The 26,662-nt window shown below is 43.1% G+C and overlaps 1 protein-coding gene across 2 annotated transcripts in view; it reads right to left on the reverse strand.

The window, feature by feature from the left end:
• Positions 1 to 4,070: 4,070 nt before the first annotated feature.
• Positions 4,071 to 26,662, reverse strand: part of Gars1 (glycyl-tRNA synthetase 1) — a 41,190-nt gene continuing 18,598 nt past the window's right edge. The window contains exons 8-17 of one of the 2 annotated variants that reach the window (XM_087907467.1): positions 22,028 to 22,177; positions 19,777 to 19,939; positions 16,864 to 17,028; positions 15,594 to 15,706; positions 14,105 to 14,245; positions 10,632 to 10,717; positions 8,580 to 8,689; positions 6,208 to 6,301; positions 5,466 to 5,656; positions 4,071 to 4,346 (exon numbers count right to left, since the gene is read on the reverse strand). In XM_087907467.1, coding sequence (XP_087763593.1) covers positions 4,221 to 4,346; positions 5,466 to 5,656; positions 6,208 to 6,301; positions 8,580 to 8,689; positions 10,632 to 10,717; positions 14,105 to 14,245; positions 15,594 to 15,706; positions 16,864 to 17,028; positions 19,777 to 19,939; positions 22,028 to 22,177 — 1,339 coding nt within the window. In that variant the 3' untranslated portion in view covers positions 4,071 to 4,220. Of the gene's footprint in view, positions 4,347 to 5,465; positions 5,657 to 6,207; positions 6,302 to 8,579; positions 8,690 to 10,631; positions 10,718 to 14,104; positions 14,250 to 15,593; positions 15,707 to 16,863; positions 17,029 to 19,776; positions 19,940 to 22,027; positions 22,178 to 26,662 lie in introns of both variants that reach the window. The other variant, XM_087907466.1, reaches the window with a different exon arrangement.

Here is a 26,662-nt window from a genome sequence, read left to right on the forward strand (position 1 = left end):
TGCACCAGGTCCTACTTTCCCAGGTTAGAGAGAGCACACCTCGGGGCCACGCTCACACTGTACTGTGACCATTTCCCCGACTGGCAAGGGCTTGCGGGTAGGACCACATCTGATCCAGGTGTGAGCAGCCAGTCCTGGTTACAGATAATCTGCCTCTCCTGGGGTCCCCAGGCCTCAGAGGCTTCCACTGGCCACACGACTTTCTCAGAGTACACATTTTAGAAGTTCTTACTGCCCTAATTTTGAGCTGATTTTTAAAAATGGCTTGCTAGTCCCATAATTTACTTGACGTCAGTCGAAAGATGGTTTATAGTTCATAATATCAGCTGACATTTCTCCAGCTAGGGATTTCAGAGGGGTTGAGATTTCATTTTCCTTAAAAGTCGGCTCCACAAAGTTTGATAATCTGTCTAGTGGCTTCCGGCCTGCTGCTGGGTGGAAAATTGAATTTTAACCAAGGTTGAGGTGTGTGATTTAGCATCAGACTTACAGTGTATTGCTTCTCCTTTTGATTGCTTTGGTCCTTTGGGTGAGTTGAAAACCCCAGTAGTGGTGACGGCAGAAAAAAGGTGTGCGGTGGTGGGGCAGCAGGAGTGGGCCAGTGGAAGAGCGGTGGTGGGCTAGGGAGGGTGAAGTCTGCAGTGTTCCTCCCAGAGGGACACAAAAAGCCAGAGTTTAAGGGTAGAATGGGACCACTTTAGTTACTGGCTGTGACACAGACCGTAAGTGGCAAGAATTTCACACAACTCTTTCCCCCCAAACACCAATGCGCACACCTGATGGCAGCGAGGCAGAGTGGTGGCTGAGGCGGTGAGAAGGGACCTAGTTCTGTATCTGGGGTACAGGTGGGTCAAAGGTCTTCTTGAGTCAGGAGAGTCATTACTGAGAACGGGTTGCTGGAACACACGAATTCGCAAACTTGCTTCAGAATGGCAGGCCCCCAAATAATAAGTTTAGGTTCAAATTTCTTCATTTTTAATGCTTTTCAGTGAAGGTCTGCCCCCGCCCTGCTACAATTTCATTCTACTTAATCTCACTATCAATTAATGCACTTGGATGCAGAGCGAAGAGTTTTGATGATCCAAAAACTGTTTTAATTAGCCTAAATTGTTTTAGTTAGCATAACTGCTTTACAGCTAATTGTCAGTGATTGAGTTTTAAGACCTAACTCCCTTCAGTGCCAAGTCCGGTGTCAGAGCTGGGCTCCTCTTCCCCAGCCTGTGACAGGCATGAGACTTAAGGGAAGCCGCTGTGCTCAAGGCTTGGGGCCCAGATCTCCTTCCAGCACTCCTTTGACTCCACCATTCCAACGCAGCAAGGATGAGGCTCCAAAAGGCTCTCGGGGAATCTAAAACCCCGTTTATTCCAGCCCCTCAGTTCACTAGATGTAAGGTCCTTATGAAGTTTAGTCACAAAGACCCTTGCCAGGAGCCTTTCCTTCCCAATGCAAAGTTCCCCAGAGCAACAACAGAAATATAAAGTAGCTCTCCTAAGAATATCCTCAAATACTGATACCCAAAGACCATCCTAGAGAAACTTCTTAGTGGGGAGAGGTGGGACTCAGAAGGGAGTATTTTTCAAGTTTGAGGTGTTTAACACTCAGCAGGGGTTGAGCACTACAATCAGAGGCAATGAGTTAAAAAGACACACTCTTTAGCGTGTCCACCTGGGGAAGGGGCTTGTGGGTAGGAGGGTGGGGCTGCAGGGTGCTCATCTCAGGCAAACACTGGCAAAGCTCTGAAGCCAGCATCCTAATTTCCAGAGAAGACATTAGTCCATCCACATGCTCTTAACACGATTACAGCTTAGAGGCAGCCCCATAACCAAGACTTATTGCGTAGGCAACAGGAGGTGGATTTTGAGGCAGAGCACGATTATTCATTCATTTACTGAATCTTCAATTCAATTTCATGTCCATGTGGGCTAAATGTCACAAACACCTGCTTGAAACATAGATTTTCAACAATGAGGGTGCAAGCTATGTGGTAGGCAATGCTTTCAAAACGGCTGCACCCTAGCCCCACCATTACCCCCATGACCAGGGAAACCTGATCACAATAGGTTCATCCCAGACAGCTACTAATAATACAACAAGGTAACTGGGACTTTTCTCTGGGGCATCCGATCCTCTCAGGCATGCTCTACAGAGCCTCACTTACTGAGATTGCACTGGCCAATGAAACGGTATAAATGCTTGAGTGACCTTGTTCTCATCGAGAACAGGAACACCATTTCATGACATCAGTATTGAGATCTGTCTGTTTTTCTAACTTGCTGGCGAGTCCATTTCTGGAATGCCCCTCTATATTCAATGCTTTGCTACTACGGTTTTTAGATAATGTTAAGGTCTCACTATTCCTGCACAAGTCAGGCACACGCTCCAGACATAACTCTACATCATGCCTGGTCAAATGTCCTGAAGCCTAACCTAAGCTGTAAATAAAGAACCCTTCTATGGTATTCTTTAAGCTTCCTGGAAGCACTCAGTCTGAGCCGCCTCATCAATGGGAGGGAGGACTTCTGAGCCAGGCTAACTTAACTATGTACAGCTTGCCACTTGATACACAGATTTTAAATAAAATACTTTTCTTTAAACCTAAAAAGACTTACAGGGCATCAAGCCTGAAATATGTGAGCTTTAACTCACCACTAAGCATGAGCAGAAACGAGTGTGCAAAGGCCTGTTCACTTAGAACACAGCTCTCTGCACACTTGTTGCCTGCCCATGGTGCTCACCGGGGAAATCCATCCTCTTAGAGAAGGCACGCCTTCTCTGGCGGGGGGGGGGGGGGGGGGGGGGGCGGCGGATGGCACAGCGACAACTAGAGGTAGAGCAGATGAAGGAAGGGCTTGCCGATCACATGCAGATTGTAATTCTAGGGTCCAACTGAGAAGAAAGCTTCAGCTGGAATCCCTTTATGGTGCAAGGGAGGCAAATCCTGCGATGCGGTTAATATATCTTCCCGTATTAATGAGCTCATCAGTCTGGGCTGTTTTATTATGGTGAAATCTGCTGAAAAGAGAAGTACATGGGAAGAAGGAGGGGAGAATGCTGAGAATGAAGACTGTGAGGTGAGAGGGATCCCTGGAGAATGAGGAGTTCATTGGAGTATAGTTCATTCTAGTGTAATAACAAGAGCTCACAGAAGCAGACAGGAGACCAATCAGCCGTGGTAAAAGGCTTCTTCCCAGGAAGGTCTGCTCGTGACTTTAATGCTGAGGGTGGGCTGGGGCTGCGGGTACAGCTCAGTACACAATCACCAGCTCCAGTCCCAGCTCAGAAAACTAATACTAACCCAAGGTCTTTGCTGAGTCCCTGCCACCTGCAGCATCATAGCAATGTGGTGAGAGAACACTGGGGACCCTCCGGAGGCCAGCGATCCTAGACATGCATGGGCCAGAGCTGGGAGCCAGACAATTAAGATTCTACAAACTGCTTCTTCCTTAAACGTATTTGTTCCTTAGGTAAATATGTGACATCTCAGTGTTCTAAACAAAAATGCACAAGTAGCAAACCTTTTGAAAACAAAGACTAAACAATAAAACCAGGATCAAGACACTGGGAACTGCTGAGCCAGGCAACCGAGCTGGGGCTCCTCCAGCCTCAAGAAACCAATGACTTCCAGGACTCACAAGGAAGCTAGGAACTGAGATTGCAGGGTAGGCAGAAACCTACCCTACGTCAGCACCATCTTCCCATACACTCAGTCTTTCCCAGAAGCCACCAAGCTGCCTGGAGACGGCTGTCTCTTTGGAACAGGGCATCACTTGCTCATCTACAGATGTAGATTAGTGCCTGCTGGGAGCTGAGGAGGCAATGGAGGCTTATGAAAAATGGGCATGAGAATTCCTTCCGGTATAAATGTTCTAAAGTTGGACTGTGGCTGTTTAACTCATTAAGAACACTAAATTGTACACTTGAAATAATTTGCGGTCTATAAATTATACTCCAATAAAACTTAATTTTAAAAAGATGTACCATGTTAAACACAAGCACACCTAACCAAATAAATGTGTAAGAGATATGTCTTTGCTTTAAAAAAAAAAAAGGAAACATAACAAATGGATGATAACTTTGTTCAGAATTCCTTTAACTTTAATGCAAGGGTAAAATTAAGCAGCCACTGACGAGAATACAGTCCATGGACGCAGTCACAATTCCTGTGTAGTGGACATGATAGTTATTCATTAGCACAGTCATCACGAGCTGCCAGCTGCTCTCATTCCTCTACTGTCTCTTTTTTGCCAGTCTCTTGCCCTTCAAAGAGGGGATACCTGGCCTCCACATCAGCCCAAGTGATGCTGCCGTTGGCCAGATCACGGACCACACCAGGCAGTTCAGAGACCTGGGAAGAGAAAACAAGTGCAAGCATTAGCCTACTTTACGTTTGTGAAGAGAGTATTCGCCTTGAATTCAGGAAGCCTTATACACAGTACAGAGCACACTCTGTGTAATGATGAAGTCCCTCTAAAGCCGTGTTTGTTCTTAATTATGCTCACCCCTTCCTAGGCTGCGGTCTTTGTTCTCAAGTCCACTAAGCCCACCAGTTCCCCTGACGGTTCAGCATTGCCGCAAAGCTTCCGGTCCTATTCTGCACCTCTGTTTTAAGTTATTCCCCACCTGGTAAATGGACTCCTGTAGCTAATCAAGTCTATGAAGGGCAGCAGAGAGTCAGCTGCCCAGCCTATGCACGTGTCGGTGGCCACCAGCAGTGCTTTACAAAGTTGGGCGTGGAAAAGCAACATCTGTAGAGCCTGGTTGGTAGACCCTTCTGCAGCCCTTCCCTCTCCTACTGACGAATGGGCTGGCAGGTTCGGGGTACAGATCTTGCCGCTCTGACAAGTTCCCAGGAGATGCTGGTGTTGAGGCTGCTCTGGGGCTCATACTCTTTGAGAACCACAGCTGCCGAGAATGGCAGTCCAGAGCAGCCAGGAAACTTAGTCAGGCAATTACCAAGAGCAGTGCCCCCTCCAGCCCCTTCCTCTACCACGCAGCGAGCCTTCTGTGCTTGTCCCACCCCATTATTCTCTTCTCTTTACATAAAATCACAGAAATATTCCATTTCCAACGGACTAACACAAAGTTTATACACACATTTTTATGTTTCTATAGAAGTATAATGGCAAAAATGTCTAAGTCCCCAAAGCTTGCCAACAAAACTATGGCAACAGCCTCATGGGATGACATTTCTCTTGCCCAATAAACAATCAACCATAAAAACAAACTGCTGGAGAAGGAGCCCAGAGCAATCCAAATGTCTATACAATATTAGACAAGTGCTAATGGGTATTTTCATAATTAAACCAAACAGTTTTGGGAATCCAGGCTTTCTCTGATACAAACTCATCATTGATATTACAAAAAAAAAGGGGGGAGCAGGAATATAAATACATCAAAGTCTAATTCAAGCGAGTAGGAAGCTGTGCACATGTCTAAGATGAATGTCAAAGAAAAGACCACTCACCTCTGCTCTTATCTGTCGCATGGAGTCTCGGTCCCTGAGCGTTGCAGTGTGGGGGGTCTTGTTCACTGTGTCAAAGTCAATGGTGATGCCAAAAGCCACGCCAATCTCATCAGTCCTTGCATAGCGCCTTCCAATGGACCCAGAGGAATCATCCACTTTATGAGACACGCCATTCCTGGTCAGAGCTTCCGCTATCCAAAACAAAGTGAGGTAAGAGTGAAATACTGCAGAAACTCCCAGCACTACCTGAATATAAATTTAGAAGCTCAGGAAACACAAAGGACCCTGAGACAAGGAGCAGCAAATCTCAGTTGCATGGATGTTGACAAAGTCCCTTGCTGGAGCCCAGTCACTGCTATCTGCACCTTACAGAGCTACATGGGAAGGAGGACTGGACAGGTGCTAAGGTAAGAGCTCGGTCCTGAGCTGCTCAGGCAGCCTCCCTGTTTCCCAGCTCAGAAGGGGCTGGCACTCCGGGGTCCCTTCCAGTGCTGTAGACTCAGTGGCTGGAGATCCAGTAGGTGCCACATTCCATAGGGTCAACAAGGGCAGCAAGGAACCTTAACTCTGACTCCTGCTCACCCAATGCTAAAATAGTGTAAGAGCACAAGTGTAAGAGCAGAGGCTGAAGTCTTATTTATTCACAGTCAATCTATGCTTTTCCTGAAACAGATAACACATTCTGTAAAACTGAGTCTGCCGACCACGCTCCCATGGAGATTGCCCGATTGGATTTGCTTACATAATTCCTTGACAAATGGCATGAACTCTTGGTTTTGGCTCAGCGGAAGGACAGAACATTTGAATGGAGCAACCACAGCAGGGAAACTGAAGAACTAGATGGTTTAAAAAGAAAGAAATTCAAATGTTAGTTTATAAAGAAATGTTAACATCCCAAAGTACAAGTAGTTATACTCAGTAGGTAACTCAGACCACTCTGCCATCAGATGCCCAGAACACTAGGGTGACAACCACGTGACAAAAGGGACAACAGGGTGAGAACTTTAGTCCACGCCCGGCCCAGCCTGTGGATTCTCTCAACAGTCCCTGCTTCTACTGCCCACGCTGCTGAGCTCACAGTATTAACGACGTGCAAGCATTCTGAAAGTGTGCATGGTGGTCAGTGTGGGGATCCTTTCTGAGGACCACCTGAAGCGCCTCCCAGGGAACTAAACAACACATGGCAGTGCCGAAACCCCAAGCCCTCAGTTCTCTAAAGAAGAGCCCACAGGCCTGTGAGACCAAGTGCAACCGAAAATTTTAATGAACTCAAACAGAGCTACTGTACCAAAAAAAAAAAAAAAGTCTAAACAAGAAAATAAAAGGTGTTCTGTCCGCCTACAGAGAACAATAGTTCAACCCTACACTGTACGTGAACGAGAACTCAGAATCAGACAGCAGATGTTCTTCAGCAGGCAAACCAGCTGGCCATTTAGGGTTGGAGATGAGAGCTAAAGGTGGTTCTTAAATAGTACTTGTACAAAAGGTTCATTTGAAGGCAAGAACATGCTACCTGACAATGGATCTGTCCCATTAAACCACTGAGTGATGGAATCCAGGCTAGGTTCCTCTCAAAGCTTAATTACCCCTTGAGGGCAGCAATGACAAATATGCTGCCTTAAGGGACCCTTGTGCTTCAGCCAGCACAACACAGAACCCAACTCCCTCCAGCTTGTAATTCTACTTCACATGAGGAAAAGGAACTTGCCTTTACAGAAATACTTTTTAAAAATTTCACTAGAAATGTTTTACACCAAATCTGTAGGCAAGTGGATTAAGTAAGTAAGTGCTAATAATTCAGAAACATTTTTGGCTTCCCACAGCCTAATCAAATCTCTCTTCATGAAGGGACTCTATGCAATTCATAACAGCGTGACTAATTTATTCTTGTTTAGCTTTTATGAAATGTCTATTAAAGCTCTAGTTATATCAATATTGTTCAATTCAAAGAAACAGCCAAAAGATTTTTTTCTTAAAAACTAAAAACTTTTCTATTAGAAAAATAAGCAGGAAAAACATGAAGCAAAATTGCCATCTGAAAGAACACCTTTAGGTAAGCACACCATCACTCCCTGGAAAGTGCTGTCTGCATAGGCACACCTACTGCCCAGGCCAGCTACTACTGTCTGCCAAAAGAAGGTCAGCTGCTCCCTCAAATAGAGAATGAAGATGTATTTTACAGAGATATAAAGGGGCAATATTTTGTTGTTGTTGTTATTTTTTTTGGGGGTAAAGGGGCAATATTTTGTTGTTGTTATTTTGGGGGGGGGGTTATTGTTGTCAGTAGTTTTTTGAAACAGGGTTTCTCTGTTTAATAGTCCAGGCTGTCCTAGAACTCATTTTTAGACCAGGCTGGCCCCAAACTCAGTGATTTGCCTGCCTCTACCTCCCTAGTACAAGAACTAATAGTGTTCATCACCACTGTCTGGTCAAAAAGGCAATTTTATCAGCTACATAGCAAAATAGTATGTCAGACTTTCTAGAAGGCATCTAGAATTCACCAGTTCATTCTCCAAGGCTCAGTGCTTCACAAAGAACTGAGGGTTGACATCAAATGTTACATAAATGCTCGGCTTTGGACTGCAGGTATGAGACTGTTTCTTTAACTGGTGTGATATAGACAGAACCTCTCTTTTTTTCTAGCTAGCTTTTTGACTATCCTCCTGGAAATCTGCTAGAAGCTACAGGAATATACCTTCCTAGACAGACTGAGATCACAAAGGCAAAGGCTCACGAGCCAAGGGGACAGAGTGGAAGGCATGGAGCCTAAGACACAGAATCAGCAAGTGAAGAGAGGTGAAGGTACTGATAAGGCTTCTTATCAACTCCAACTTCTTCAACACTTCAAGGCCAGAAAAGCTCCATCCCAGATGCTCAGATGCTGCTGCCCACTCTAAGATCTGTCAGCTGAACACACTGGAACACATTGGAATTTGTGTGTGTGTGCGCGCATGCACGTGCGCACTGGGAGAGTTATTAAAGAAAAACAAAACTTAACACTGCACAGATGCCTGGGTCTCAGTCTTAAACTATGAGTTTGCCAGACTAGAACCTAGTACGGCAGTTCCCCGCACACATCACAGCTAAGAAGAGCTCATCCCAGGGGCAGCTTACCGTTCTCTGCTCATCTCCCTCTCGGACATGGAATGTATGTTCCAATATGGTATACATGATCCTGCCCAGGCCAAAGGAGGGCTCAATTACACTTGGAACAACTTCTTCCACTGCAAAAGAGGCGATAATTCAGTAATACTCTCTCTAGAACCACACGATGCAAACCAGAGCCTGGAACTCTGTATAGCAGGATGGAGAACACACTTATAGGAACTATGTGCTGATGATAAATACGATCCCTTGGAAGAGAAGTTAGAGTCAAAGCATTTGTGAACCAGCTTTATTCACATATAGAAATGAAGCCTGAGTTCTAGGAGCAGCCGAGTTCTCTACTTTATCTCTGGCTTTGCCTTTCTAGGAAGCCAAGAGAGCTGGAGCTTGCATTAAGACTTTGTGAAATCAACTACTGGGGACTAGAGAGACAGCTCACAACTGTCTGTAACTCCAGTTCTAGGCAATCTGAAGCCTCTTCTGGTTTCCAGGCATACATGTAGTACCCAGACATACATGCAGGCAAAAACATATACATAAAAACCAAATTTAAAAACAAAACAAATACCTTAAGTTAGATCTGGCGATACAAGTTTATAATCAGGAGGCCGAGACAGGAGGATTGCTAGTTCTAGAACTCCCTGGGCCCAAACAACTTAAAAGCCAGTCCTGGAGAACTAAGTAAAGTCCTTCTCAACATAAGAGGTGAGAAAAAGGGCTGAAGATACAGCACAATGGCAAACATTTGCCTACCAAGTGAGAGATCCTTGGTTCAATCCTCAATACTTGAAGAAACACAAAGAATGAAAAAAAAAAAATCTACCAACCCCCACAGCTAACACAGAACAATTGTGACAACTATGACTTGTATTTGACTTTCTGGCTTGTTACCAGGCGGAGAACACTTTCAGAGCCAAGTTAGCACCACTGTATTCAAGGTCCCGGGTCAGGAAACACCGAAGGGAGAATCTGCTCAAGGCCCACTATCCCATCTAACACCTTCCTCAGGGTGCTACAGTTCTTCCTAGAGGCCACACTCAGGAAGGTATGGTAACTCTCTCCCTGGAGGCCTTGGGGAGCTCCTGCTCTGTGGGGAATGAGATAACCATTTGTGATAAAGGAGTCACTGTCATCACATGCCTGCTTCCCCTTCATGTAAAATGTGCTTTCATTAGTTTCTCCTTCACTCATCATATCCAAAGACTTACGTGGACTGAGTACCCTCTTTCCAGAGACCTTCAGCACCACCAGTATAGTGAATTGTATTAATAGATCCACATACCATTACAAAGGAAAAAAGAAATAAAAAGAGTAAAATGTAGCTTAGTATAGCACTTGCCCACCTATCATGAACAAGACCGCGGGTTGATCCTTAGAACCACCAGGGAAAAAGAATGCATTTTAGGAACATAATGAAGGCACGGTTTCTGTCCATCCTTTGTAGCAGCTGAGTGATGGCAAGGTATAGACTCTGAGGCAGCTGCCAGGACACAAGGGGCATCCTATTCACCCCTGTGCTGGCTCCAAGGCCAGGTCTCTCCTGTCCACTGGCCACAGCTTTTCAAATATCTACAACAGTTTCTAGGAGCTTCATTTCAGGTCCAAGTAACCTTCACACGTGCTCCAAAATACACACTGCCTAATTCAGACTCTGCCCGACCAAAACAAAACATTATTCTTAGTCTTATAAAAAGCATTCAAAGTAAAAAAAACTATCTTTAATATGTTTTACCCAAACAAAACCTCCCAGAAATGCAGGTTAGGTGAAAGAAGGCCCTTTTACTCAAGAAACAAAGCCTTTTAACAGTAGTACCGGTCTTCAGTCAGATCTCATCCCATGCACCTTGTGTCGCAGGGAACACAGGGCACTTTTACTGTTCAGCACAGAGCACCAGCCTCTTGAAAGAGAAAAACGTCCAAGAGAAGGCTTTTCCTTAGCCATTAAGTGGCTTTTCTTTTCAAAACTTATGTTAAATGATTAAACCTTTTTTTCTTTTTCTTTTTTTTGTTCAGGAATAATGGTTGCTATTTGCTTGTTTTTTTATTGTTCTCATAAATTACCGTGTAGTGTTTTCTGGAATCTCTTCACACTGACCATGTCTTTCGTTAACTGAAATGTTTTTCCTTCGGTTTCAATAGTGAATTCCCTATAAACAGAGAAAAAAGGGAGAAAACTCACTACACAGCAGTAAAACAAGTACCCCTCCTCCAGCATGCTGAATATGCTTCATCTTAAGTGCTAACACAATGTGGTCTTTTCTCCAGATTACAACTCAAATCAAATCAAAGTCATTTCATAAGGACCACCAAACAGTGGCACCAAACCATATCCTGAAGAGGATGTGAAAGTGTGGCTCACTTTATAAAATTCTACAACTGATTTAACGGTAAATTCCTCTGATCTTGAAGTCAAGATTAAATATAAAAGCTTAAAAAAAAACCAAAACTGTTGTAATCAAATTTGTCCAAAATAGTTCTGCAAATAAAATGATCACAGCCCTTCACACTATCCCAGCAAATATAAACACAGACTAGCTCACTGTCACACAAAAGTAGAGTAAATAAAGATCAACTTTAAATAGGTTTCCAGACTGTTTGCTATCAAAGTATAAAACATTCCCCCCCATGGCTGTCATATGTTTGTGTCCTAAGATCAGTTACAGGTTCCCAGGGGCACCCTACATGGCCCTACACTCCAGCTATTTTCTCACTCTAAAGGCCTGTGTCCAGTTCTCTGGCCTGACGGCAACCCAGAACTAGAGAGCGCCCTCATGTGGTTGTCTTGAAGCTGGGATCTTCCTGTCACAATCTACCTCATCTGGATGGTTTCCACTGATCTCCTTGAAATAACTATTGGTTTGAAGTTTGTGTATGTGTGCACAGTGTCACATAGTCTATGAGTAGTCTAAATGCAAAGTTGGAAACCCCTACAGAACAGTTAGCAAGACAGCTACTGCTTGAGATTAAACCCAGAGAATGGTCTTGCAGAATTCACGACTGTTGTTAGTGAATGGTAAACACCCACACCTTCATGGCCTCCAGGTTCCCAAGTCCCTCTCCTCTGTGCCCTCACTCGAAATGACAAGTAATCTGCTTTCCATTACAGCAGTGTCTTTCCTAGGTGTCTATGTAACTAGAGACTATGATAAGACTATGATAACCCTTCAGTAAAAGAGCAGTCATGAAATACTTTGCATTTGCTGGCCCTATGTGGTCTCTTGTATATTGTTTTCTTGTTTTGTTTCATTTGAGCATTTTTGTTACTGTTCTTGTTTAAACCCACCCCACTGAAAATTCAAAAATCATTTTTTGTTTGAGAGCAATTCTAAAAGGAAAAGGAGGTGGGAGAAACAGCAAGGGTTCTGATACATTTTAACGACGGTTCTACAAATGGACAAATTCAGTTATTAACAGTGCGTGCTTCTACCTCCTATTGTGTTCCTCTTCTGCTCGGTCTGCCAATTGCTGACAGTAGACATCTACAGTAACTGAGAGACGCCTGGTTTCTCTTCGGTTTTAAGTTCTAGTTTCAGTTGTGTTCGTATTTAGACACAACCTCTTGGGTAACCACCTTTAGTGTCTGGAGATCATAGCACTCCAATTTTTGACTAGTATTTATATAAAATCTTCATCTTTTTACGTTTAAACCTGCTTCTGTATTATCACTGAAGTTCAGTGTAAATTGCATTTAATCAAGTCTGGAACTTTTGGAACATATTCACTAACACTAGATTATTTTATTTCATTTGCATTCAGTACAAGTCTGCCATCTTTGTCCTTTTTACCAGTTTTCTAGAGGTCCTGTGTATTTTAAACAGCATTTTAAGTTTGTGTCTGGTCTGCGTGCTTTCTCTGTAGGCAACAGCTCTGGAATTTACTGCCTGCACTGCCTAAGGTTCTGTCACTCCATCTACCTTTGTAACAGTACACTCCCAATCATTTACTCTTACTTTGGCATGCATTTCATTTCCATACATAAATTCCATAACATACTGTTGTTTTTGCTTTAGATAGTCCGTTCTCATTCTGTACGTGCAGGACTGTCCATGTGGGCATATGTGGGGCCAGTGACTGTGGAATGTCTTCCAGAAGCCCCTGACATCTGTCATGTAGTACTGGGGTTACAGAAGCGAGGCACAGAGTGGGGCTTTTCTGTGGGTTGGGGGATGGACACTCATGTTCTCGCGGCTGCACAGTAAGCACTTTATCCGCTGAGTCACCTCCCAGTGCTCAGTCCACTGTCTCTCTAAGGAACTTACACGTTTACACTCACCGCGTATTTCTCCTTTTTAAAGCTCTGGCATTGTTTTTGAGAGATCTGCATCCCAACACTTCATGGAGCCTTTGCTGTCTCACAGTATTGATGAGTCTAGCATGTTTATACTTTTGGCTCTAGACACCTACAGACCCTAACCCACAGTGTTCTCTCATCTTTCTTGGCTGTTATATAACGACTCTTTCTCCCCTATTGACTGCTTTAAAGATTTTTGTCCTTGTCCCAGTTTTTAGCAATCTGAGTCTAATACGCCATCATGTCATTTTTTTGTCTTCAACCTGCCTGGGCTAAGTTTCTTGCTACCACATCATCAGATGTTTGCTTCACACGTGTGTTTATCTGTCTGGCGCTGTTCCATGGCATCTCCCAGCCTCTAACTTTTGACGCTCCATGGAGTTTCTGAGACTGTGACCTTAAATTAAATGTTATCTCCTCTGCACTATTTAATTCACTGTTGCCCCACGCAGCGAGGGTAGCAATGGGAGGTTGTGTTTACACTTCCACGTCTCACAACGGTCCATGTTTTCCTTTAGAGTCTTTATTAAAAACTTATGTGTATGAATGTTTGCCGTATGTGGGCCGGTGCCCACGAGTTCAGAGGGCCCTGGAGCTGAAGCACTCTTCACCGCTGAGCCATCTCTCCAGCCCTTCCTTTCCATATGTAAGAACATGCACACATATACAACTATCTTACTTTATGTATGTATTTACTTAGTCCTGTTTCTTTTTTTTTTTTGTAATTTTATTAAATTATAAAAGTTTCCATTTCCGCCCCTCCTCCCACTTAGTCCTGTTTCTTATTTCAAGGTCTTCTAATTAACTTCCCTCACCAGGAGTCACAGATTACTTTTTATTACGATAGGTTCTACACCGTCTGGAACTGGATTTTGTTGTATTCCTTTAAGGACTCGCCTGTGCTGTGCTTCTGTCTATGATTACAGAGTACTCCAGGCCTCCAAGGAAAGGTGAGATTAGCTTCAAATCTAACTCAGAAGTCTCCTCTAGGAAAATCACTAGAAAAGAACCTGCTCCTCTGAGATGCTGGAGATTAAAGCTGGGACAATGTTCATGAAGATAATAAGATCTTTATTATTTTGCTTCAAATATGTTTCTAGGCTATAATTGCTGAAATTCTAGCAACAAGAGTTATTTAAACACCAGTACCACACAGACAGAACTTACCTTAAAACCCTTCTAGAAACACCCATCTTGCTTCCGCTGAGCCTGCAATGGGCCCCAGGAAGAAGCAGCACCTTACCCTTTCTCATTCAGCAGCAGCTCCATCTCTGTAATGTAGCATTCGTCACAGGCGCTGAGGTACTCCATCACCAGCTTGGCGTCCTTCTTGTACGCCTTGCCCACTGCTCCCTTATTGGGCTCAAACTGTACGACGTTAACTGTTTTGTATAAAACAGTCAAGGAATTGCAACACAGCACTGCTTTAGGACTTTGGAAATGATTGTAACACGCTAAAACCACCGGTAATGCTGTCAGCACCAGCAACCCAGACCCCGTTAATTACTGTTTCAAGCACAAGATGAGTCAGGGACACACAAAATCATCCTGAGCGGCCTTACAGCAGGGGCTGGGAAGGTGACTCTACACAAGCATGAGGCTCTGAGCTCAGGTGGCCAGCACCCACATCAAAGCCAAGTGTGCTTGTGCATGCCTACAGTTCCAGCACTGGGGAAGCAGAGACAAGAGGCCTCCTTGGGGCTGCTGTTCAGTCAGTCTTGGTGAAATCATGAACTCCATTTCAGTGAGGGACTGTCTCAAAAAAGGTAGAGGGCAACAGAGGAAGACGCTCAATTCGGACATGTCTGCATACACCCTTACACACATGAACATGAACATACAAACCACACACAAAGAAAGAATGAATACTATTATCAAATGTTTTTAAGGTTGTAGTGAAATAAATAAGATATTACCTAATCCACAACATATCTCAATCGGTAGCATAAGAACTGGTAATATCTTTGACAAATGAGGTGGGAAAAAGCGCTTGTTTCCAAAATGAACGAAATCCCCGAACCCACATGACAAAAGGATAGAACTGACTCCTGGAGGTTGTCCTGACCTCCATGCATGTGCTGTATCAAAAGTCCAAACAAATAATAAGTAAATAAATTTTATTTTTTTTAAAAAAAAATCTGGTTTTGTCAATAGTCAACCCTAAGGAACAGCTCACAATGTCAGAGCCAGATAAGAAGCAAACTCAGTGGGGGCATGGTGGTGCACGCCTTTTATCCCAGCACTCAGGAGGCAGAGGCAGGCAGATCTCTGTGAGTTTTAGGCCAGCCTGGTCTACAGAGTGAGTTCCAGGACAGTCAGGGCTATTACACAGAGAGATCCTACCTAGAAAAACAAAATGGGGTGTGTGTGTGTGTGCAAACTTGCATTCTGCTAACTTATAGAGTGAGTAAGCTAAATTATCTTAAAACAGCACTCGGGTTCTAGCAGAACAACATTCACCAGCCATCTTATATGTAGGTGCAGAGAAAGGCGTGTTGGAAACATCTGACAAAAAGCAACACCCTGAAAAACATTCTGGGTGTGCCTCCAAACGTGTGTCTGTAAAGGCCTAATGCTGGGGTGCTCATTAGACCCTAAGGAGAGACTAGCAAAGGAGCAATGAGGGATACCAACCAACAACTAACCAGTTCTAAAGCTCTCTATTCCCCCAAAACCAAGGGACAAGTTGGGGCTCACACACCGTTACCCTTCAGTCTGGAGTGGCCAGAAAGGATATGGGCTCCTTCAGAGGCTTCTCAGCTACTAGTGGGACTCTGGTGGCTCGAGCATGACAGGACAGGTCATAGCAGGAGCGGTCGGCACACCCAACAATCTCAATCCAGCCCTAGGGGGACAGAACAAACTCATTTACTGCTCACACTGGTGCTGCTCATGAAAACACGCAGACAGCAACTGATCCTCCCAAATATGCAGTTAGAGAATCTCCAACTGGATTCTGTAAGTTATTAAAAAGAGAACAGTTCATACATGAGGGAGTTTATAAAGTACATAGAGAAATTCACACTGTCTATTTGGTGGCCTTATTTTCCAGGCATTCTTTCTTATAAAAATAAGTCATTGCTTTTTAAGTATAACTAATTTTTAATTAGAGAAAATTAATTCGGGACTGGAGAGATGGCTCTGTGGTTAAGAGAACTTAGGTTCTCTTCTAGAGAACCCAAGTAGAATTCCCAGCACCCGCATGGCAGCCCACACCTGTCTGTGATCCAGCTCCAAGTGATGTGACAACCTCACACAGACATACATGCAGGCAAAAACACCAATGCACATAAAATAAAAATGAATCATTAAAAATGTTAAGAAAAAAATTAATCCATAAAAATAAAGTCACTTACTAAGGTCAGATATGGTGACTCATACCTGGAACTGGGCACTTGGAGGCTGAGGCAAGAGGTTCATGGCTTAAGCCAGCCTGAGTTAACATATCAGACTGCATTAAATAAACAAAATAAAAACCAAAATCATTTTATAAAAGTAAAACACAAAGCCAATGACCTTGTGTAACTCATGTTCCCTGAGCGACAGCAGTTTCTCTCTCTATAAGTGAAGAGAGACATGCAACCAGGAAGACCCAGATGCTCTCAGGCCCCTTGCTTAGAGAAAAAGAGGTCAGAATTTCCTAGTCTATCTCCTAGATCTACCAAATAGTTCTCTAAGCTAAGAGTGCTATAATCTTGTAGCCCTGCCACCAGTGCCAGCATTGCTGGATGCGTGTCTTGTCTCCACTGGGGGTGAGGGGTGGGGGGGCTACAGTACCAGACACCCGGGAGCAGGCACAGCGGGCATACCCATGCCACACCACCTTCACCCTTCGCTCCCCATCTACAGCGGCCATCTCTGTGTCCCGGTGTTTTTAGACACACAGGGTCAGTCCCTCGCTACAAGGAGCACAAGTCAACTGTAGTCTTGCTAGTTTCTTTGGTCTACTCTGGCATAAAGAACAGTAAATGGCAGTGTAAAAACTCACTGCAGTCTACTTACATAGGACGTTTTGGACTCAGCATCCCAGCAGTCACATGCATAATGGGCCATCTCATTCTCCATGTGCTGTCTGAAGCGGAGTTTCTCAGGAGATACTCCAACCTTCATGAGGTAGAGGTAGATGCGGCCAATGAAATAGCCTAATACTGAGTTGTTAATGACACCCTGAACATGGGAAAAAATACACATCAACACCTCTGAAGACCAAGGTACCATCTATAGTATTTCATAGTCTACTGATAAAGACACACAGAGTAAACCTTCTTCTTGCTTTCAGAACAATTTAAAATACCCACAATGAGGTCCTAGTTATTTTAAGAGTTATCATCAAGTTAAGAAGTTAATGATGAAGTTGTCAAATATGTCTAACACACTGGGCCTAGTGGTGCACACTTTAGTCCCAACACTAGGGAGGCAGAGGCAGGCAGATCTCTGTGAGTTTCAGGCTAGAGTGATCTACAGAGTGAGTTCCAGGACAGTTACAGCTAAATAGTGAGATTTTGTCTCAAAAAAACAAAAACAAAACAAAACAAAAAAACCAAAACAACACCAACAAAACCAAAACAGCACCAACAAAAGTTTAAGATATCTGTCCAATGGACTCAGCTGCAGCAGCACAATGTCAGCCCTATACCATATACTCCTGAAATCCAGTCATATATGACACTGAACTAACTGAAGAAATATATGGAATTGTTTTGTTTTTGAAGACAGGGTTTCTCTGTGTAACAGCTCTGGCTGTCCTGGAACTCACTCTATAGACCAGGCTGGCCTTGAAATCAGAGATCTCTCTGCCTCTGCCTCCTGAGTGTGAGTGCTAGGATTAAAGGCGTGCACCATCACTGCCCGATCTTGAATTTTTTAAATTGTATTCTAACCCACTGAAATTCATCTGCTCCATATAGTCATATCATTTGTACCTTTAGTACTAGACCTTAGAAACTATCTAGCCTCACTTCCTATCACTGCAAGTCTGTCAACTGGTTAGTTTTGTCAACTTGACACAAACCTAGAATCCCTGAGAAGGAATCTGAAAGGAAGAACTACTTCCATCATACTGGCCAATGGGTATTTTCTTGATTTGTTGTAGAAGACATACAAGTCCTTGTACTCAGATAGGCACTAAGGAAACCAGGAAGGTTAAATACACTCTTCAAAGGGAGAGATGAGATGGATAACCTGTTTTCCACCCAGAAGGTTGGGAACAGACTTGGTTAATAATCTGATGACCTTTGTGCTACCTGTGTAGCCAGGCCACACCTGACCCTCTCCCCAGACTCTGATCTTGAGTTTCTTTGTCCCAGTCAATCCGTAGCACTGTCCTGCCCCAGAACCTTACCTTGAGCCTGTTTTCTCAATCTTTATGGAAGATATTACTTATACTTTACAGAGTTTGAAGCAGTCGTGCTTTAAGCTTTGTTGTGCACAAGGGATTCAGTTAATTATCACCAGGAAACTTTTTCCAAATTGTACTGTGCTTAAATATGCTTAAAATAATCCACCCAGGGTCAGACTCTCAAAGTTTGAACCAACACCAGCTACTGAGTCATGCTGAACCAAACCATTTTCTCAGCTCTCAGACAGTTCCTCTGCACTGGCCGTGGTGGAAGCGGAGACCCCTGCAGACTGCTAATTGATATAGCAAGGACCAGTCTCCTGCAGATGAGGTGTACTATCCCTGAGGAGGTGGGCCTGAGCTGTGTAAGAATGGTGGCTTAGCAAGCTAGGAGAGGCAAGCTAGTCAGTAGCATTTCTCCACTGGTTTCTGCTTCAAGCTCCTACCTTGGCCTCCCTCAATGATGGAGTATTCTATCATCTAAAATAAACCCTTTCCTCCCAAGTTGCTTTTGGTTATGGTATTTAGCACAGCAGATCATTTCCACAAAATAGGCGATACCTCTTCCTGTGTATTTCTGGGAAAAGAAGGGTCAAGTGCTCCTCCAGGCAAGACAGCCACTACTGGGAAGCAGCTCATGAGGGTAAGTCTCCACTCACTCATTTCTCCAGGCAGATAGAAACCCATCGACATACAAGGCCTATAACCCTACACTGTGGGCAACACAAAGAGGTTTGGATTCAGAGTGCTTGACTCTCCCAGAGTGGTGCAGATTATTAACACAGGGTTAGTTAGATACAATACACAGTTCAAACCAAGACCTAATTCCTAAGTGCTCTGCTCGACAAGAATTTTAAAGTTCTATGTGTGGCCAGAGGACAACTGGCAGGAGTTGGTTCTCTCCTTCCACCACATGGATCCCAGGAATTGAACTCAGGCCCTCGGACTTAGCAGTAGGTGTGTCTTTACTTACTGAGCCACCTCCCAGGCCCATCTGCTAAACATTTTTCTTTTTTAAATTTTATTTCACATACATTAGTGTTTGCCTACATGTATATCTGTATGATGGTGTCAGATGCCCTAGAGTTAGACAGCTGTGAGCTGCCATGTGGGTGCTGGGAATTGAATCCAGGTCCTCTAGAAGAGCAGCTCTGAACTAACTCTGCAACCCCTAAGCACTTTTCTTATGTTAGCCTCACGGCTCAGAATTGGGTGGTTCAGATAAATGTTTCTCATAATATTAATACTGTAAAATAAATTCTATATTAAACAAACAGAAAAAATACTACATGGAGACTGGCGCTGTAGCTCAGAGCTGGGTCACTTGTTTAGCATGCAAGGACCTAGGTCTGCTCACCAGTACCACAATAGACAAACACTGTCAGGGGCTGAAGATGCAGGCCAAGCACTTTCCAAGCCTGCACATGCCTTTGGGCTTGACCCGCAATGCTGCAAAATAAATAAATAAACAAAAATACTGCAAAAGGCAAAGATTCCATCATCCAATGCACAACCAAGTTGCTAAGTGCAGTCATCCCCAATTGGGCATAATCAAATAATTTCCTCCAGAATCGTACCTGCTCAACAGCATCTCCCAGACGCATCTTCCGAGCAGACTGTCCGCTGACCTGCGCTTTTGCCGAGTACAGATAAAGGGAGAGGTCGGCCACACTCTGGAACTTGGGATGGTCTTTCTCTGTGGGATCTACAAAGTGCTCAATCTCTGCCATTGTGAATTCCCTGGAAGGGGGGGAAACAGAAATCTGCATGCTCAGCTATAAAACTGAGTCACCGATGCTCCTACTTCTAGCTGCTCATTCCTCACAGATAAATGGCCTAAACTACAGGAACTACAAGAATTTCTTGTAACCAAGCAGAGCACCAGCTTCCTAAGGAAATTAGCCAAAGATTTTTAATTGAAGTTTGTGAAGGTGGTTGCTTTTTGAAGAACATAAGTAACTGGCCTGGAATACAACTCTGTGATAGGGTTTATGTTTAGTATGTTCAAGCCCTTAGGTTCAATCCGTAGTATCAAAATAACAACAATAAAAATAATAACTTCAGCAACAAGCTGTTCTCAAATATTAATTTCTTCTATGTAGCTATACCCAAGAGTATTAACTATAAATAAATATTTTTGCTTGTTTGTTTTGTTTTTGGTTTTTTTTTGAGACAGGGTTACTCTGTGTAGTCCTGGAACTCACTCTGTATGTAGACCAGGCTGGCCTCGAACTCAGAGAAATCTGCTTACTTCTGCCTCCCAAGTGATGGGATTAAAGGCATGTGCCACCATTGCCCAGCAATAAAACTGATTTTTAAAAACAGATTAATGCAGCCTTTAAAATAGGATAACAAGTAAAGGCCACATACAAGAGAAATGAGATGCTGAACAGTGACAGCCACATAAAATGATTCTGCTTTAAGCATCAGGTCTTTGCACAAATATATACTAAAGGAAGCCACGGACATTTACTTTTTAAAGAATGGGAAATTAGAAGTGAACTGAAATGGTTCTCCGGGTTTTAAAGCAGTTGATTGACTGTGTTTTATAGCTCCAAACAAGTAAATGACTGATAATGGCAGCACACAGATGGTCTCGTTAGAGCAAGAGCTTCTAAATAAAGCGTTATTCCAGGCAAAGGACACTGGGCATGAACTGAACAAGCCACGATCAAGCGCAGCACATAATGACGAAATAAGTATGCACACGGCAACAGTTTTCCAAAGAGATTTCTCTGAATTGCAATTTAGTAGCTATTACAGGGGAAGAGAGAGTGTTTTAAGTTAATTTTATGAGTCAAAATCTTTTTTTAGAAAATGGACACAATCTCATGGTGTACTCTCATGATTATCTCAGATGTTTTAGAAGCAACACAAAATTGCATAGATTGGCCCTAAACATAAGAAATGTACTGCCAAGAGCGCTGAGTTTTGAGTTTTACTCGTTAATGGCACATTTTATTTGGTCCCACAGCGTTAAGTCTTAATTATCTGTCACCAACTATGAAATGTGTCTGCGCACAGGGAAGCTGAGGGGAACGTGCTGTGTCCTTGCATAACTTACACCAGGACTGACAGGACTGAACTTCAACAGTGCAGGGAAGAGGAATTAAAGATCCTACCCAAAATCCCCCCAAAATGGTGCTGCTAAAGTCTTTCCATCTGTTCTGCAGGAAACTGCATGCCAACTGTAGTTAATAATGTAATATCAATTCAGCACCCGCTGAAAGGGCTAAGATTCTCACCACCAGAGTAAGAACTGAACGGCAACAATGTAAACGGACAGATTGGTCATGAGTTTGCCTGTGCTAATCATCCCACAATGCATGGATCAATACACTTTGAAAACTATTATCTAGTTACAGGAAGAAAACAGAAAATAGTGAAGACCCAACATATCCAGAGGCTACATCACGGATACACCCTCCTAGCAATGCCACCTGCCCTGAACACTACCTATTCTTTGTAAAACACACACACACACACACAGACACACACAGACACACACAGACACACACACACAGAGACACACAGAGACACACACACACACACCCCAGGCTGATCCCATAATACACATCACTGACAGAAAGGCATTGATTTCAACATCAAGATCTGTATATCCTCAAACAGGTGGTAAGCAGAGGAAAGATAGCTTCAGAGCAAACAGGAGCCGTAAGTTATTATCCAGGCTCCTTCCTTTCCCTTATAATTCATGTCCTCAATCAAAACTGTTAGCCTCACCAGAGATTACACTGGGAAAAATAGATTAATAAACCTACGACAAAACTAAAGTACAAATTTACATCTCCAACCCAATGCCAACAATACCTGACTCGGATCAGTCCAGACCGAGGAGAGATCTCATTTCTAAAGGAGTTCCCAATCTGGGCAGCAGCAAAAGGCAATTTCCCTTGGTTGAATTCCAAAAGCCGCTTGAAATTCAGGAAAATTCCCTGAGCAGTTTCTGGTCTCAGATATCTATAAAGTTAAATAAGTCAGTCAGTTACAAATATAAATTGTTTTCCAATAAAACCAGTCTTTTACAAGTCAAGTATCACATATGCCCTCTTCACAGCAAAGCTATGCTTGAGTCCTACATTAGAAGTTTTAAAAGGAAGCCAACACTCCCACAGAACCATGGGGTGGACCAAGAACTTGGGATGGCTACAATGCCATCAGAACCATCCTTCTTTCTTTAATCCAGTGGTCAAAACACCCGTTTCTCTGAGTGTCATTATGGTGGTTTGAATGAGAAAGGCTCCCAAAGGCTAAGTTTGAATACTTGGTCCCCAGTTGGTGTAACTGTTTGGAAAAGATTAGGAGGTATGGCTTTGTTGGAGAAGTTGTGTCACTGGGGTGGACTCATGCCATTCCCAGAGTGCTCTCTGTCTCCTGCCTGTGGTTGGAAACGTGAGCTCTCAACTGCTCCTGCACCATGCCTTCATCTCAGCATCACGAACTCTCTCTTTTCTAAGTTGTCTCCTTTGCCCTACTCTCTCATTCCTCACCCCACTTAATCCTCCTATTCTACTCCTCCCTTTATCTCTCCATAACAATCACTCTATTTCCTCTCCTTCTGTGATTTCTTGGATTGTAATAGTACAAAATTGTGATAGTATCAAAATCTTAAACGCTAATATCCATATATAAGGAGAACACATGTAATATCTGTCTTTTGAGTTTGGGTCACCTCACTCAAGATGATCTTTTTCTAATGTCATCCAGTATCCATTCACCTACAAAATTGTCTTTTCTTCCTAACAGCTGATTAACATTCCATTGTGTAAATGTACCAGGTCCATGATTTATCTGGAGTTAGTTTTGTACAGGGTGATAAATATGGATCTGTTTGCATTCCTCTACAGGCAGCCATCAGGTGTGACCAGCATTTTTTATTGAAGATGCTACCTTAGGTCCAGTGTGTATTTTTGCATTCTTTGTCAAAAATCAGATGTCCATAGGTGTGTGGACTTGTGCCTGGGTCATTACTTGGATTCCACTGGCCAACATATCTATTTTAATGACAAAACCATACTGTTTTTGCTACTATAATACAACCTAAAATCTAGGATGGTGATACTTCCAAAAGTTCTTTTATTATTCAGGATTGTTTTAGCTATTTTGGTTTTTCTGGGTTCATGTTGCCATATGAAGTTGAAGACCACTTTTTCAATTTATATGAATTGTGTTGGAATTCTGACGGGGATTGCATGGAACTTGTACAGTGCCTGTGGTAAGATGGCCATTTTCACAATATTAACCCTACTGATTCATGAGCATCTGAAATCTTTCCATCTTCTGATGTCTTCAATTTCTGCCTTCAGTGTCTTAAAGCTTTTATTATACAAGCCTTTCACATGTTTGGAGTGAGTTATCCCAAGAGTTTGATTTTTTGAGACTACCAAGAATTTTCTCTGTGATAATTTTCTCAGTATGCTTGCTATTTGTATATAGAAAGGCTATTGATTTCTGTTAACTCAGAAATTTTCTGTTTCTTTATATCTTGATATTTTTCTAAAGTGTAGAAATTTCCTGGTAAAGTCACTAGGACTTTTTAGGGATAATAATACTAAAGGCTGATGTGGGATTCCCCTCTGGATGCTATGAATATGCTTTATTATCATTGGTTAATAAAGAAGCTGCTTTGGCCTACGGCAGGACAGAATAAAGGCAGATAGGAAACTAAACTGAATGCAGAGAGAAAAAAGGCAGAGACAGGGAGACATCATATTGCTGCAGAAGGAGAAAGACACCAGAACCTTATCAGTAAGCCACAGCCTTGTGGCGATACACAGAATAATAGAAATGGGTTAATTTAAGATGTAAAAGGTAGCTAGGAATACACCTTAGTCATCGCCATGCAGTGTTGTTTACATATAGTTTCTGTGTGATTATTTGAGTCTGGGTGGCTGGAAAACAAAAGGAAGTCTCCGCCTACAAAAAAGGCCTTTAGAAAAAGCATATGGAAACCTATTACTACAGCAGCTTCCTTTAAAAATACATATATGGTCAACATATAATGGGAGAGCTACCAGTGTCTAGATGGGTTGTATTTGGTTGAGTTATTATTGCCCAAGGGTCCCATGGATCTCCCAAATAACACAAGCTATTGCCAAGGGTGTTCAGTTACTCTCCACAACCTGACAATAAGGTCCTATGGCTAAAGACACAACTTACTTATGTCATCAAACATGGAGAAAATGAGCTGGTACCCAACTTGAAGCTTCACTCCAACTAACTAGCATTCATGGTACTGGAAGGTACTCTGCATGGTACCAGAGAAGAAAGGTAATGACCAATATTACACAACTACAAACACTACAACCAGTAGCAATCTGTCTACAAGATATACTAGTGCAACAATAGCACAAATGTTAAAAATAACCAACCACCCTTTTTCATAATCAGATTAAAGCCCCACTTCGTGAGGTGGAATAATAACTGATACTGCTAACGTGGCCAACCTGAGACTACACAGGGAATAGGCCTAGGGAAACGTAAGACTATTATAAACGTAAGGAAGATCAAAATACAACTACTCCTAATGACGTATTGCTATACCCATACATCAAGCATTCAACCCTCATTAGAGAAGTTTCTTTCAGAGGATGATAATTAACACGGAGACCCATAACTGGATAATGTGCAGAGTGAGAGACTTTGGAACACTCAGTCCTAATCAGGAGGGTTTCATACACCGCTCCACCTTCAAAGCTCAAGGATCTGTGTGGAAGAGGAGTAGAGAGATTAAAGAGTCAGAGCCAATGGATGACTTCAAGGAATCAGTGTCTTCCAGACACAACAGGGTTGATGCACATATGAACTCAGAGACTGTGGTAGTATGCACAGGGCTTGCATACTTCAAGCTAGAAAGGGTCCCAGCACTGAGAAGGGGAAAGGCACAGAGTCCCATACCTAACCAAGAAGCTATATGCAACTGATACCTACAGGGAAAGGGAAAAGTAGTTCTTTGTAAAGGAATATTCCTGGAAGTATCAACCACACTCCAGAGCAGGTCCCGAGCCCAGGAGTAGTTGGCCAGTACAAATAAACTCCATGACCTGTGTGTCTGTGTCTGCTGGAGGGGGGAGTTGTTTTCTGTCGTATTGGGCTCTCATTTGTTTTGAATTCTGTTGTTTTCAAAGAGTAAGAACAGGAAGTTAGACCGGAAGATAAGTAGGGATGATCTGGGAGGAGTTAGGGGAAGGGAAAAACACAATCAAAATATATGGTATGAAAGAAAAAAATCTTTCCTTGTTAGTATAGTGGTGAAAAAAAAATTTTTAGTTAAAAAAAAATGTTGCCTTGCTCATGGTCTCTTCTTACAGCAATAAAAAAGTAACCAGTGCAGCCCATAAGGCCCCTCTGGAACAATCATTTACATGCCTACGCATACTCATTTTAAAATTCCTTTTTGAAGTCAGGCATACAAAATAATGGATTTCATTGTGGCATCTTCATACATAAATGATATTTCACGTTTGTATTTATCCCCTTCTCCCACTGCTCTTCCCCTATCCCCCTTCCTTAACCCACTCTTGATGGTTCCCTCACCAGACCCACTCAGCTCCCCCTCTACCTTCTTATCACATGTATGCCATTACTCTTCCTTTTATTTTCCCTGCCTCTGACTTCCTTAAGATACTTTACTTCCCTCATGGCTAAATACATCACTCCTCTTTCCTTCTTTTTTTTCAAAGATTAATTTTATGTGTATAAATGTTTTACCTGTATGTATGTGCACCACATATATGCAGTTCCTACAGAGACAGAAAAGGGCATCCAGTTTCCTGGAACTTGAATTAGAGATAGCTGTGAGCTGCCTTAAGGGTGCTGGGAACCAAACCCAGGTCTCTTTAAGCACAGTCAGTGCTCAGTCATTAACCGAGTCAGGTCAATTTCTCATATCTTTGTATTCTTTCCATTGTATTTTCAACCAGATAGTTTTGTATTTCTCGAATACAGTTGTCCTAGTCACTGTTCTAGAGCTAGGATCAAGGCAATTCATAAGAGAAAAGCACTTAATTGGGGGCTTGCTTATAGTTTCAAATGGTTAAGTTCCTAACCATCAGGATCCAGCATGGTGCTGAGAGCTCTACATCCTGATGCACAGGTGGGAGGCAGAGTGAAAGACACACTGAGCCTGGTATGGGCTCTTGAAACCTCAAGTTCCACCCCAAGCAACATGCCTCCTCCAACAAGGACACAGCTATACCTACAAGGGCACACCCCTTAATCCTTTCAAACAGTTCATCAACTGGGGACTAAGTATGCAAATACGTAAGTCTATCTTGGAGGACGGAAGACACCAGGAAAACACGGCCCACAGAGACAACTAAGCGGAGTTCACATGGGCTCACAGAGACTGAGAAAACAAGATGAGTCCTGCGTGGGTCTGCACCAGGTTCTCTGTGTGTGTTATGGCTGTTAAGTTGGTGTTTTTGTGGGACTCCTAACAGTGGG

This window comes from Myodes glareolus, chromosome 6, assembly GCF_982192425.1.
Source record: "Myodes glareolus chromosome 6, mMyoGla1.1, whole genome shotgun sequence".
Taxonomy (NCBI): Eukaryota; Metazoa; Chordata; class Mammalia; order Rodentia; family Cricetidae; genus Myodes; species Myodes glareolus.